This window comes from Polyodon spathula, chromosome 1, assembly GCF_017654505.1.
Source record: "Polyodon spathula isolate WHYD16114869_AA chromosome 1, ASM1765450v1, whole genome shotgun sequence".
Taxonomy (NCBI): domain Eukaryota; kingdom Metazoa; phylum Chordata; class Actinopteri; order Acipenseriformes; family Polyodontidae; genus Polyodon; species Polyodon spathula.
In genome coordinates this window covers 100,989,366-101,003,398 of record NC_054534.1, presented here as the reverse complement: position 1 = coordinate 101,003,398, position 14,033 = coordinate 100,989,366, and the positions used below count along the sequence as shown (strand labels likewise).

General features: G+C 36.9%; 1 protein-coding gene across 1 annotated transcript; it reads left to right on the top strand.

Moving 5' to 3' along the window:
- Positions 1–1,995: 1,995 nt before the first annotated feature.
- LOC121325413 (serine/threonine-protein kinase PLK4-like) lies at positions 1,996–12,911 on the top strand. Its single transcript, XM_041267870.1, has 16 exons — positions 1,996–2,183; positions 3,574–3,669; positions 4,293–4,388; positions 4,909–5,023; positions 5,469–6,525; positions 6,657–6,760; positions 6,856–7,196; positions 7,436–7,540; positions 7,732–7,834; positions 8,832–8,981; positions 9,209–9,342; positions 9,634–9,728; positions 10,717–10,861; positions 10,966–11,109; positions 11,737–11,846; positions 12,438–12,911. The coding sequence occupies exons 1-16, from the start codon at positions 2,154–2,156 to the stop codon at positions 12,538–12,540; spliced, it is 2,928 nt and encodes a 975-aa protein (XP_041123804.1). The 5' UTR covers positions 1,996–2,153; the 3' UTR covers positions 12,541–12,911.
- The last annotated feature ends 1,122 nt before the right edge of the window (positions 12,912–14,033 follow it).

Sequence of the window (14,033 nt, the reverse complement as noted above, 5' to 3'; positions counted from 1 at the left end):
TTCTTATTATGCCAGTTTGTTATTCGCATATTCCAGCTTGCTATTCACATTCCAGCTTCTTAATCACATCCCACAAATTGAATAAGTCACTGTTGGAGGTTAAATCGTTTTGGGCCACTTATTTCAAAGCTGATTCTCACACAGGGGGAATTCCTGTACCTCACCCATATGTATTTATCCTGGCCCAAAACAGATTTTGATAGAAAAACAACAAAAATCATACAGTAATCCGGGACTCATCATTTGCAAAGACTGTAACTCAGTAAGAGTTTCCGCGCTCATCCAAGATGAGTGAACTCAAAACCTGTCGTATGAAAAATTAAATTAAATGTACTTTCATTTGATATATAAGGCATTCAAACAAAAAAAAAAGAAGCCAACTTTCGCATCATACTTTGGACCCCATTTATCAACAAGTAAGAGCAAAGGGATTCCTATGCATTTTTATTGGTTACACTTTGGGATGCTGCTGCTCCTGGGGTACGGCTTGCTCACTAAAATCGTTAGTGTTTTTAAAAAGAGGAGACGATACCCTATCTGGGGATATCTAGATATTTAGTCAGCAAGGCGTTTAAGGTGGCATCCAAAGACGTGCCCCCATGTGTTCTGTATTGGTTATAATGGGCTACACTTTGGGGTGCTGCTGCTCGTGGGGTACGGCTTACTCACTAAAATCGTTAGTGTTTTTCCAAAGAGGAGACGATAAACTATTTAGGGATACTTCGATATTTAGTGAGCAATGCGTCTAAGGGGGGTAAATGAGGCAAAATAAGATGGTAATATAGGGTACCTCTATTCTGCTGATACATATTTGTTATTAATATTTTCGGGTTTTTTTTTTTTTTTTAAAGGAGCAATTATTTTTAAATAGTAGCAATATTTTAATTGAGCATGATGTCTAATGAGTTAAAACACACAGAAAAAGGACACGTTGCTTTGTCAACTACACCGCGAATAAAGAACCGGGAATAAGTAACCAACTTCCAGGTGGTCAAATCGTCCTAGTCCTGCGACTACTTGCAGCATTAGGAGGTTATAATGTTTTCTCAGTATTTTTCAAGAGATGGTGGTTTGTTATGCAGATACAGAAAACGGCACATAATTTAATCTCTTCTGTCGGATTGTCTTTTCAGCGGGTAAATATGGTGTAATACGGCAGACAAGTGTGTGTGTGGCAATGTTTTCCAAACTGCTTATTATAATAACACGATCTCCACGTATTCTGCTTGTTTTTCAAACCAGGCACCAAGTACATAAACAATTTGCATAACTATGAGGAAACAAAATATACCAACCACTCGTGGGTTCTCTAAAAAAACAGACTGGGCTAAAACAATTACAAAACCTGGTTGGAAGAAAATCCTGAACTGGCGTTCACCCTAATCTATTACATGTGGCTAGCCCAGCCAAAAAAGCGGCACAGAGGACTTGTATGTTGACAGCTATAATTAACCCTGTACGGCCCAAGCATTTTTAAAAGAGAAAAACTACTTTATTTATGTAACTAGATTCAGTTTCTCGTACAAAACACTCCCCCTCCCTTGCATGTGCTGCATATGAAACATTCTGGTTTATGAGGCTGGATTTAAAAAATAATAACAAAGGGATGGCTAAGCATTGTATCATATGTGTGATATAGAAAGTGGCATTACAGAGTTAAAGTATGTATAATCCACTGTAGTAATAATAGTGACATTGCAGTATACGTGGTTTTGGTGGCTGCGAATCCGCTTGTGAAAATTCTCTCCATATTTTGCGGTTTGCTTCGACGGCTTCCGACGCCTTTCTTTCGGACTTGATAAAGTTTTTTTTTTCGATTTGGTTATTTTATAATTTATGTATTTTTGTAATGTATTAATATTTTACAATTACATGTATAATTGGATTTTTAAACTGAAAAAAATGTATTTATTTTGCCTGAACCCCAATCCCCGGCGTTCCTGGACGACGTCATCGTGACGTGTCTGTGGTAGTAACGGGCGGATTTTTTCAAAATGGAGAAAGTGCAAAAATGTTGGAGTGGAAGAACAACACAAACTGTAGATGCAGTTCCAGCGAAAGCACACGAGCCGTAATGCAACTTTACATCTGATTAATACATTTATAACAAGAGATACAGATGGTTTTGTGGATTCTTTACAAAAAACGACAAGATGAGTGTCTCCATTGGAGAGAAAATCGAGGTAGGTGAACGCAGCTTCACTTTCCACCCAGGCCAATGTTGTGTACCGTGTGGTCGTTTTTAGTTGACCTGCTGAATATAAAACTGTTATACAAACAAAAACATCCCTGGTTTGTGTCTGGACTTAATTAGATTTTATTAAGGAAAATAGACTTAGTGATGTCAAGTGACCACTCACCCACTGAATTCTTCAATAGTTCAGCCTACGGTGGGAGTGGGTGTTGTGATAAAAACGTGCTTTAAATTAATACATTATAGTGCTATATCACTTTTATTTAACATGTTGGCGCTTTATTTGTTAATTTAGGTAATCATTTCTGTGTGTTATTAGCGAATTGGTTACCTGTCTGCAATGGCACAAACCCATGTCTACGGTACATATTTAAATAGTTTACTGGGATCTGTTTACGTCATTGTATGCCATAATTTTGTTAGACATATATTTTGAAGTTGAAGTTTTGAGTTTGTTTTTTTGTTTTTTTTTTGTTTGTTTTTTTGCGTGGTGGTGGTAGAGATCAGAAAAGGGGGAGGGCGTTTAATTTACAGATGGTCAAACAAATATTGCTGATCTGGGATTGTTAAATTTAAACAGGTCAAGATTTTACAAATACCCGCATGCACATTCTGCATTGGATTAATTATGAACTTCATATAATTTAATCTTCAAAATGTATTCCGTGGGATTTTGGGGGAATATTATTTTTGTGAATGTTAAATTCATTTATATGATATGGAACGGAGTTACTAATGTAGTTATTTTGTACAGATTTAGATTTTTGTTGCGGGGCATCACTGCAGAAATAATTTGAAAAATCTGTTCACTTGTTTGGTTAAATGAACATAATTGTATAATTTAGTGGTCATCCTTACTGTAAGCAATGGCACTTGCTTGAGTTCTGTACGTTTTTACTGATTGGGTTGCAACAGTAGAACATCTTATTGCCACTGTTGCTAAGAGACCGCAGACGCTACAGCTCAGTTGATGCAGCGGGAAGCAGACCCGGGATATTACGTTTGCGATGTTGCTATTACAGTTTTAAGTAAGGTCGTTACAGAGTTGCAGTTGCAGAGACCATGAAAGCAGTACTTCGCGCTTGAGACCCACAGCAGTTGAAGACAATGCTAGATCGAGTGCTTAATTTTTTGTTTCATAACCTGACAAGTAAAAACAAAGTGATTGAGAATGGAAAGATGTCCAGTGCAGCCAGAGAACTTACAATTGAGGTAGATTATTTTTAAAAAGACATCTTTTTTAGCTAAAAGAGATGCATACATGTGTTTTTTTTAGAAGAGCTTTCCACAATTACTTAAGCTGTCACATTAGTCTGGTTTTTGGAAGATTTTGCTCTTTTTCTTTGTAAAAATGTGCTAATTCCACGTTTCATCTGCAGGATTTCAAGGTTCTCACCCTTCTTGGGAAGGGATCCTTTGCATCAGTGTACAGAGCAAAATCGGACATCACTGGCTTGGATGTAGCGATCAAAATGGTAAGTTTATTTGCTGTTTTCTATTGTGGTAGTGTAAAGATCAGCAATATACAATAGTTGTTAATTAGTTAGTAAGAGTTTTAGACATGGTCATTAGACATGGAGTATCATGGTCATTTTGCATGGTTTGCTTTCTTCAATAAAAGAATAGTAAATTATATTGGTGCCCACAGCTAGTTTTTGAAAATTAAATATAATAAATGAAATAGTTTATGTTGAATTCACACAAACTGTAATTCTGAAGTCACAGTAACCTAGATTTAACTAGTATTATATGCTATAACTGTGAAAGGTCTGAAATTTCTTTTTCCAGCTTCTGTTGCACATGCTGTATTCTGTTTGTTTTTATTCATTGATAAGGTGTAGTAAATACATCATAAATAAGTTGATTCTTTACAAAATTAGAATAGTCAATCTATATCCCAAGAAATCAGTGCTACAGTCTGTATTTCATACTATTTTCATTTAAACTATTTTGTTGATACTAGACCAGCCCTTACCTAAGCCACTTATGCATGTATTTTCTTAGAAACTGATTTGAACTAACTGTTCCAAAATGTCAATGCTGTTTTGATATTTAATTAAAAAAAAAAAACATAGCTAAACATTGTTCATTTTTTCAGATTGATAAGAAAGTCATGCATAAAGTAGGGATGGTCCAGCGAGTCCGTAGCGAAGTGGAGATTCATTGTCAGCTGAAGCACCCATCCATACTTGAGGTAAGAAAATATGATCCATTGGTTCATACAAAATGTTTGGTTCCTAGTAGTTAAAATTGTTTTGAGGGGGATGAAAAGGTTAGCAGTGTGTTTACAAGCTTAGAGCCCCACCTAGTGGTGATGTGATTATAAACAGTGAGTACCTAGTGGTATTAGAACATTTGTGTTTTTTCCCCATCTGACCCACAAATAGCTTATTTGCTTAACTTAACAGAAACCAGAACTAAACCTAAAAATCTACAATGCCAGACTTACTTATCCTTTATATATTCCCCCAGTGTTTGTGAATTAAGTACAATTTTGTTTTCATATGAAAAGATAACCTTTAGTTTTTGGTCAAGTTACACCAACCAGTTTGTTGGATTTGAGATTACTGTAATGTAGCATAATGTATGTTATTTGTCAAGAGTAACATATCTGCGAATTGTCTTCACTACACTTCCACACCATTTCTGTAAAAGCTCAGTTTTTGAGACTCATCTTTGTTATTTTTAGCATAACTTTGTTTGTTTTCCCTTAGTTGTATAATTATTTTGAAGACAGTAACTATGTTTACCTGGTTCTGGAGATGTGCCACAATGGAGAGATGAGCAGATATTTGAAAAACAGGAAGGGACCTTTCTCAGAAGATGAAGGTATGTTATGTATTTATTTTTTTGTTCAAAGCAGAATTCTGCTTTCTACCCATACCAGGTGTAGGCAACATGTTCCCTTCCAGCCCAGGTCTTTGTTACAACTTTGTACTGAATTATTTAGTTGAACCATTAATTAAACCCTTGACCAGGTCCTAAAGCAAATAATACATGGGTGTGTTTTAGTACAGTACAAAACCCAATCAAGCTCCAATAATGACAATAAAAAATGTTTCTTTAGGTTAGGTAGTTTGATACTGTATTCTGTGAATTAAATTTGAATGTGATGCTTGAAATTCTAGTAACGATGCATATACACTGTAAACATAAAAGTATATTGTGTTTTTATTGTATTTGTCTTATTTGAATGTGCCTTGGACACTTGTTGCTGAGAGGCAAATATTAAAAAATGACTCAGGTGTTACATTTGTTCCTTATGTCTTAACAGCACGCCACTTCATGCACCAGATTGTGAAAGGGATGCTGTACCTGCACACCCATGGCATACTACACCGGGACCTCACACTTTCCAACCTGCTGCTCTCCAGCAGCATGAACATTAAAATCGCAGACTTTGGGCTGGCCACCCAGTTAAAACTGCCCAACGAGAAGCATTTCACAATGTGCGGGACTCCAAATTACATCTCCCCCGAGATTGTCACACGCAGTGCCCACGGGCTGGAGTCTGACGTCTGGTCTCTGGGGTGTATGTTCTATGCCTTTCTGATGGGCAGGCCACCCTTCGATACGGACACGGTCAAACACACTCTTAATAAAGTGGTATTGGCCGAATACGAGATGCCGAGACACGTGTCCCGGGATGCCCAGGACCTTATTTATCAGCTGCTTCGCAAAAACCCTCTGGATCGGCTCAGCCTGTCCGCAGTGCTGGACCACCCTTTCATGACCAAGTGTTTGTCAGCTAGGAGCAAAGACTCAGGGATGGTGGAAGCTTCTATGGATAGTGGGATTGCAACCATATCCACAGCCTCCACTGCCACCATCAGGTCCTCTTCCACCAGCTCAAGTGGACGCTTGCACCAGAAGACCAGGCATGTCATTGGAATGCCCCTTCCAAACAGAATCAACGTGATGCCCACCCACGACAGGCCCGACACCCATGCTTCCTTGGTGGATGGAAGCTCGGTTTACAAGGAGCAGGTGGTGCATCAAGACGATACTGGCAGGGGAGGCCGTGGGAGGCCGCTTCAGAAATCCGAAGAGGATCGGCCCCACTCACGTTATCTCAGAAGAGCCCAGTCCTCCGATCGGTCTGGGACCTCCAACAGCCATGTGCAAGGGAAAGCAACCGGCACAATGGAAAGATGTCACTCAGTTGATATGCTTCCCAAGCCAGGCAGACTGGGAACCTGTGGAAACCAAGAAACCTTCTCCAGCGGCCACAGTTACAGAGACATACCACACAGCTTTAAAGAAGACACATCAAGTAGCACTGGTTCTCTGGACAGACGTATGATATCGCCTCCTGTCAAACAGAAGGCCAAGTAAGTACTGTGTCCCAAACTAGAATCTCCACCTCAGGAAATAAGAATAACAATGTTAATGTACAAGGTTTAAGTATTTGGTCCATCCAATGCAGGCTATATATCTATTTATTTGTCTGTTCTTTTTCCAGTTCAGATTATTTATACCCCAGCAATCCAGCTATTCCAATACAGCAACAGAGAACAGAGACTGAAGCAGTACACCAATGGTTTGCAAATGCTCAGCCCCAGCAAGGTAATCTGTTTTCTTAATTTGGAATGGGGCAGGGGGAGGTTTAAGAAGGGTTAGAATGTTGCAAATAAAACGTGTTTATTAATTGCCTTTTGCAGGTTGCTTTAAAAAGCCAACTGACATCAGCACCATCAGCTGTGCGAGTGGAAGCTTCCATAATGGGAAACAGCACATGAAAAGGGGCACCGACTCCTCCTATGCAGACATGCACAATGACCCGCAAATCAACTCAAGGGGGGATGACGGTGCACTCCATTCTCAAGTAGAAGGCAGTCGGAGAACCTCAGATTTCCATCCCCATTGTGGGGCTGAACAAGGCGGGCCAACTCCCACAGAGAAGCCGAACTCCGGGAATGAAAAGCCCTCTATAAAGAACGTGGTCTGCCCTCTGAATGCAAAGAGACTGAAGCCTATCAGGCAGAAGACTAAGAATGCAGTGGTAAGAGCTACATTGCATTTGTTGGTTTGGTTTTGGTGCAAAAATAAATTGTTATATTCGTAGCTGTCACATTTCATCATCTCTAAAAGAAATGTTGGTTCCTTATTACATTTCCACAGCAGATTGGCAAACTCTTTTTAAATCTGCAATGTCCGTTTTTGCGTGGGTGTGGAGCCTAGAGTATTTTTCCATGGTGTGCTGTTGGCTTTCTTGAGTTTTTATTATTTGTTTATTTCCAGGTGAGCATCCTTGATACAGGCGAGGTTTGCATGGAGCTGATTAAGGGACAAGGCTCCCAGGAGCGAGTTCGGGAGGTCCTGAGGATATCTTGCGATGGTTCAATGGTGAGCTCTTGGATTCTTATTTAGAAAGGACTTTGTAGTGCCTTGGGACGCGATTAGTGAACAGTACAGAGCATGTTTTGCTTAAATTTTATACCAGGGTAACAGAAATCCTTTTATTGCTAACTGTGCCTTTATATACTAGTTTAACTATATTGTATTCTTGTAAGTTTAACACAGTTTCTTCCTTGCAGGTTACTATTTACCATCCCAATGAGGGAAGAGGATTTCCACTGGATGATCGGCCACCATCCCCACCTGAAGATATTTTTATTTACAGCTTTGATGATTTGCCAGGTAATTTTACAAAAAAACAATGTGTGTATTGTCAAAGTTTGAAAGGGAGATGATAATTATAGGTTTGAATGGGAAAAGTTGTTATAAATCATTCTTGTATCTCATATCTTATAAGTAGGGCTTCTGTTTCGGTTTTTATTAATTTCATTTTTCTGTGCTTATTAGCTATTTTCAAGTTTTATGTAAATAGTTTGTTTGGGTTTTTTTCCAGGGCTTTTTTTTTTTTTATATACTGTATGAAATTATTGTTTTCGGTTGCTTTAAAAAATGCTTGGGTGTTTTGTTATCACAAGTAGTAACTCAATAGTTCTTGCATACTTAGTTGTACCTTCTTTTCTGTCTTCCACAACACAATCCTTATGGTCACGGGCACATTCTTCTGGGTTTTTTGTTTGTCTAAGCATTTTTTACATTTTGCAATTCTGTTTTAAATTCTCACTATCTAACTGTAATATAGCTTTAAATCCCGCGAACAAGCCGTCTGCAGTAATTGTAATCTCGTTTTAAATCTCGCAAGTGGAGTCTCCAATAGGAATGTAGAATTTGCTGCCACTCAGTAGTTGGGGTGGGTTTGAAGTATTCAGAACGAATCAATGATAGATACGAGTCAGGAAGGAGGGACGTTGCCCAACTACACGGAAAGGTAGTTTTTTTTTATGGGAAAGGGGTGAAGTCAGTGTGAATTGAGTAGCCATTTCCAGTGTTTTTTCAGGTGTTTTCCAGTGTTATTGGCTGTACACCGTTTTTCATTTATTATCAGTTAAAACCCCAAATCATAAGCTACTTAAGTCATTCTCAGCCAATCACAAGTAGACACTCTCTTGTGTCGCAGGAGGTACGGGGTAAGGTGTACGCATTAATTTGTTGTGAATGGTTGCAGTTGCTCTTCTCGGATACTGACAGTGATGGACATCTAGAACATTTAGATTTGTATTTATTTTTGTGTGTATTGTATTCATAAATGGTATATTTATTTACATTTTAACATTTTCCACAGAAAAGTACTGGAAGAAATACCAGTATGCCACCAAGTTTGTGCAGTTGGTGAAATCGAAAACCCCCAAAGTGACGCTCTACACAAAAGATGCAAAGAGCATGTTGATGGAGAACTCACCCAATGCAGATATGGAAGTCTGTTTTTATGATGGTAAGTTATACTGGATTCTCTGAAGCAAACAATTGTGTTAGTTTTTCCCCATACGTTTCAAACATTGTGTTCACATGTATATGCAGCAAATTATTGTCCTTGTTCTTCTTCTTGCATGTCATGAGCACTCCAAACTTGTCTTACATTGCAGGCAAATGTCACATAAGAAAAAAGGAAGTGACTTCATGTATTCATATACGGATGTACTGCTTGTTTTTTTTTCCCAGGTGCAAAAACACACAAGACCACAGATTTCCTGCGGGTTATTGAAAAGACAGGGAAGTCTTACACACTGAAAGGAGACGTAGGGCTCAATGGCCTCAGTGAAGAAAGCAGAGCCTATGTGGAACTTTCAAACAAGGTCAATCACTTTACCAAGTCCCTTACTTTGTGTTACAAAACTCATTTTGTATTTTCTTTAACAACTTTTAAGAATACATAAATTAATTAGTGTAGCAGGAAAAGAATTCTAATATGGTAAAAACACATTCAGCTAATAAGAGATGGTATGAGTTTGTAGGAATAAGAAACTGTTTGAGCAACTCTCTTTACAAGTGTTTTGATTTTGTTTGTCAATAGCATGCTTTTAGCTTTTCTTTATTCCTCAATACCGGGATGACCTGACGCTACTTTTTTTTTTTTTGCTTTACAGGCTCACCGGACATGCCTTGCACTGGAGGCTGCTATCACTCTAGAAGAGAATAGAAATGAAAAGAATATTCCCTTTTTTCCAATTATTGTTGGAAGGTAAGTAAGGAGAGAGTGAGCAATTTAGAATCTAAAACATGTAACTGATATCGCACAATGAATTTTTATATAATTACCAGTATTTCCATTTTTGGGTGCTACCTTGGCTAAGTTTCTCAAATATCCCAATATTACTGATGACTGATGAAAGTAGAGGTACAACACTATAACAATAGGTTTGTATTGAATCAAATTTCTATTCTCTTATTTTAAAAAACTAAGTTAAAAACACACATAAAGATATTTGAAAACATGCACATTTATTTTACTTAATCATACATTTCAATATTACCTTATTCCAAATGTAATGTAATTCTATTTTCCAAACATTAAAATGTTCATGGTTACACATACCCAAAATAAATCCTGTGATTAATTAAATCATTGCATTTACAAGCACATGTATCCAATCATTTATCTATGAGGGAGAAAGCAGCTTAAGTCCTATTCTTCATTGAGTCCCTTAGAGCTCAGACTAGCCAATGTAAAAATCCAGAAAGCGTTTAAAGTAATGTTAAGAGAGTTGGCATTTAATTGACAGTGTTAAATTAAACATAATCACAGTAAAGTAAATACCTGCTTTTTTTTTTTTTTTTAACTTTTTTAGAATTTAATATGGTAATATACAAGCATGTTCAAGGGGCATACAGAGCTTCAAGGAACCTCAGAACATTATTTATATAGATATACACACACACACACACACATACACACATTATATATATATATATATATATATATATATATATATATATATATATATATATGTGTGTGTGTATATATATATATATATATATATATATATATATGTGTGTGTGTGTGTATATATATATATATATATATATATATATATATATATATATATATATATATATATATATATACATACATACATACATACATACATACATACATACATACATACACACACATACATACATACATAAATAATTCTTTGTAGCACATCTTATCTTTCTTCTTCCATCAGGAGACCAGGTAACCTAGATTCTCCGAACACTCCCTCGTTACCTGCACAGAAAACAAAAAGCTCAGGCAGGGAGCAGCTGTCGGCAGATGGGCTGGTGTTGGGGAGCAGCACGTCCCCTAGCCAGGCGTCCAATATAGCTCCTTCTGTAAGTGATCATGCCATTTCCATGGTCAATTCCTCCATTGGTAGAAATGCTTGTATTTCCCCAGTTCTTCCTTGATCAAGGGTTGTTTGTCCCTTTATTTGCAGATGATTTCTTATGATGGATCAGTTTTTACCTCTGTCAGCACTGCTGGAAGTAAATGTCCACTGTCTGCAAAACAGGGTGTCATTCCAAATACAGGGCAGGTTCTGAAGTCTGTGTTTGTGCCAAATATCGGCTGGGCTTCTCAGGTAAGAAACAAGATCTTGATATTCAATATACTAGAAATGACTTGAAAAGAGATTGCTTTAAAGTAGTTTGATGTCTAGTTTATCATTTTTGATTTATATATGAAACAAACAAGTGTCTGGCTTATTTTAACACTGTTGTGAAACCATGCTTGATAGCAAGTTCCTGAATTTTGTTTTCATTTCATTTTTATATTAGTGTTTATAATCTTTCTGTAGCCAGACTACTGTGGAATTGCAGCTCCATAACAACCTTAAATGAGGTGAAGCTCAGTCCTCGGACCCAAATTTCATGTATCTCCGTGTAGTCTAACTTTTCATTTCTAATAAATGTTCTTAACTTCAAAAAGTCTGAAGATAAAAAACGACAGAGCAGCCCTCTCGTCCATTTTGGCCCACAGCTTGTGGAATCTCTTTGCAGTTAGAACATCACTTAGTACATGCTGTGGTGCTATTCGTTTGTTTTTTTTATTTCCAATTGTAGGGACAAAATTTAAATATTTTGTCATTTCAGCAACATTGGGTGACTCTTAATTGATTGCAAGACCGTATATTAGGTGTTTATTCATTCTACAAAGATGACCCCCCCCCCCCCCTTTAATCTTAACTGTTTCTTTTTGTATCTCAAAGCTGGCCAGTGGAGAGGTGTGGGTGCAATTCAATAACGATGGGTCCCAGCTGGTGGTACAGGCAGGGGTCTCCTCGATCATCTACACATCACCTCAAGGCCAGACAAAAAGGTAGGTTTAATAAAACTGGTTCCAGCGACAGTGTTTGTTTGCATTTGCCTTATTACGGTGGTACATTTTGTTTTTTATTTGAAATTTGGTGCAGGATACAAGGAGCACTCGATACAAAATTAAGAACGTCCTCTTATGTAAAAATGTTACTAGGATTACAGCTACAATATACAGGGTGCTTCATTAGAACATGCTCAGTACTGGCAGAACATTAATATAGAATAAGAGTGTCTTCCCATTTGAAGTCAGGAATGTACACTGGAGGAAAAAACCTGAACTTGCCGAATTAGGACAGAATGTGCAAACATTGCACCCGACAATCTGGATAATGCTCAAACTGGAATCAGAATTACTGTGTGCCACGACAATGGCGGAAGGCCATTTGAACGTGTCTAAAACAAACACCAGAACACTGTCTGTAAAATGTGAAAAAGTCTTCTTTTACTCAAAACTTCAATGAGAAATACTCAAATATTTGTACACAGTGCTTTATTTTTTATTGCCTTAAAAACTGCTAATTGTCCAATGTACACAACTGATAAATAAAATATATATTTTAAGCGTTTGTTTATTTTTTTTATTTTTTTTAAGGTATGGAGAAAATGACAAGCTTCCTGAATCTGTGAAAGGAAAGCTGAAGTGCTTATCCTCCATTCTGCCATTGCTGGCAAGTCCAGTAGCAACTCAGCACTGACGTGAATCACACAACAGCATCTGAACCTCTGTGTATTAGACCTGTGAGATTCTGTACAAACTGTTTTTTGTAAAACTGTACGAATACTTTTGAATGTTTTGTCTGTAAATACATTTCTATTTGTAAATTGTATATTGCGTTCAAATAATGTATATGAAAAATACCTATTTTTTTTTTTTTGTTTAACTTCTGTTTTATATTTTACCATTTACCACCCCTTGAGCGGTGAAACATTGTAATTATAAATAGTATAAGCAGTGTTAAATATATATTTTTTTATAGATCGAGTTTTACCTCGGCACTGTTACCAGCATCTAGCTCTATGAAATACGAAGCTGTGTATTAATACGAGCTAAAGCAATAAATGATGTCTGCAGTATTGAGACTTCTATTGGTCATGCTTTGTGAATGAGTGTGTTTTATTATTTATTTTTATTTCTTGCAAAAATTTCAAGCAACCATGAAAGCAATAAAATGACATTTATGCAATATTTTTAAAAACTGTTAGATTTCTGCTGGTACTATATTGTGGGGTGGTAGGTTTTTTTTTTCCCCAAATTATAACAATAATTTCCGTTATCAGATAAGATGCAGTTAATGTTGGCAATTTTATGTTAAGCAAAAAGTATGAAGAAACAATTTCTGAATTAAATTATTTAATTTCAGGTTCAGTTTAAAGAGTCACAAGTACTTTATGTAAACTCTGCAGTACTTTCCAATTTTAGATTAATTATTTTGTGCTCCGCTAGTTATCACTTCAATTCACAGCATCTGTTTTCAAACTGGGTAGCCTGATGTCATTTTACAACTTTTAGCTATCCCCCAGTTAGAGTAGAGCAGTTCGTCAGACGCAGTTCCGGGGGGGGGGGGGGCAGGGATGGGGGAGTACACATGATAATTTGAAAAATCGCAGTCACAGGATTAAACGGGACCCAATATTATTAGTACAGGACTTGCGAGTCAGCTGCAAAGATAATATTAATCATAACAAAATTGACTTGTTCAATTAGTTAGCATGCATTATTACAATTGTGATATTTGGTAGGTAAATTACATTTAAATATAAGATATATTGAGAAAGTCTGTTTTGAATATCAGACCAGGGATGTTAATTTGGTAAAAAGAGGACTTTGGTCTTTATAAGCAGATTTCCACCACCCCTACTGGTTTGTTGTTCTTGGACTGAGCTTTATTTTATTTTTTTTACTAAATATCTTGGTGTCTGAATAATATAGATGACTTTCTGCTATTCAAATATATGATGATTTTAATTAATTTACTGTGACACTCTAAATACAGTATTTACTGCCACTGCAGAATGACTGGGTGGGACACTTGTTAGTTTTTTGCAATTGTAACTGAATGACTGAAGCCAGGTATTGCCCTGAATGGTGGACTAGTCTTGACAATCATCATTCCTTGAAAATCCAATAAAACGATTCATAGTTCATTATATCCAGAACTTCATTGTTCATATACTAAATCTAAATGGT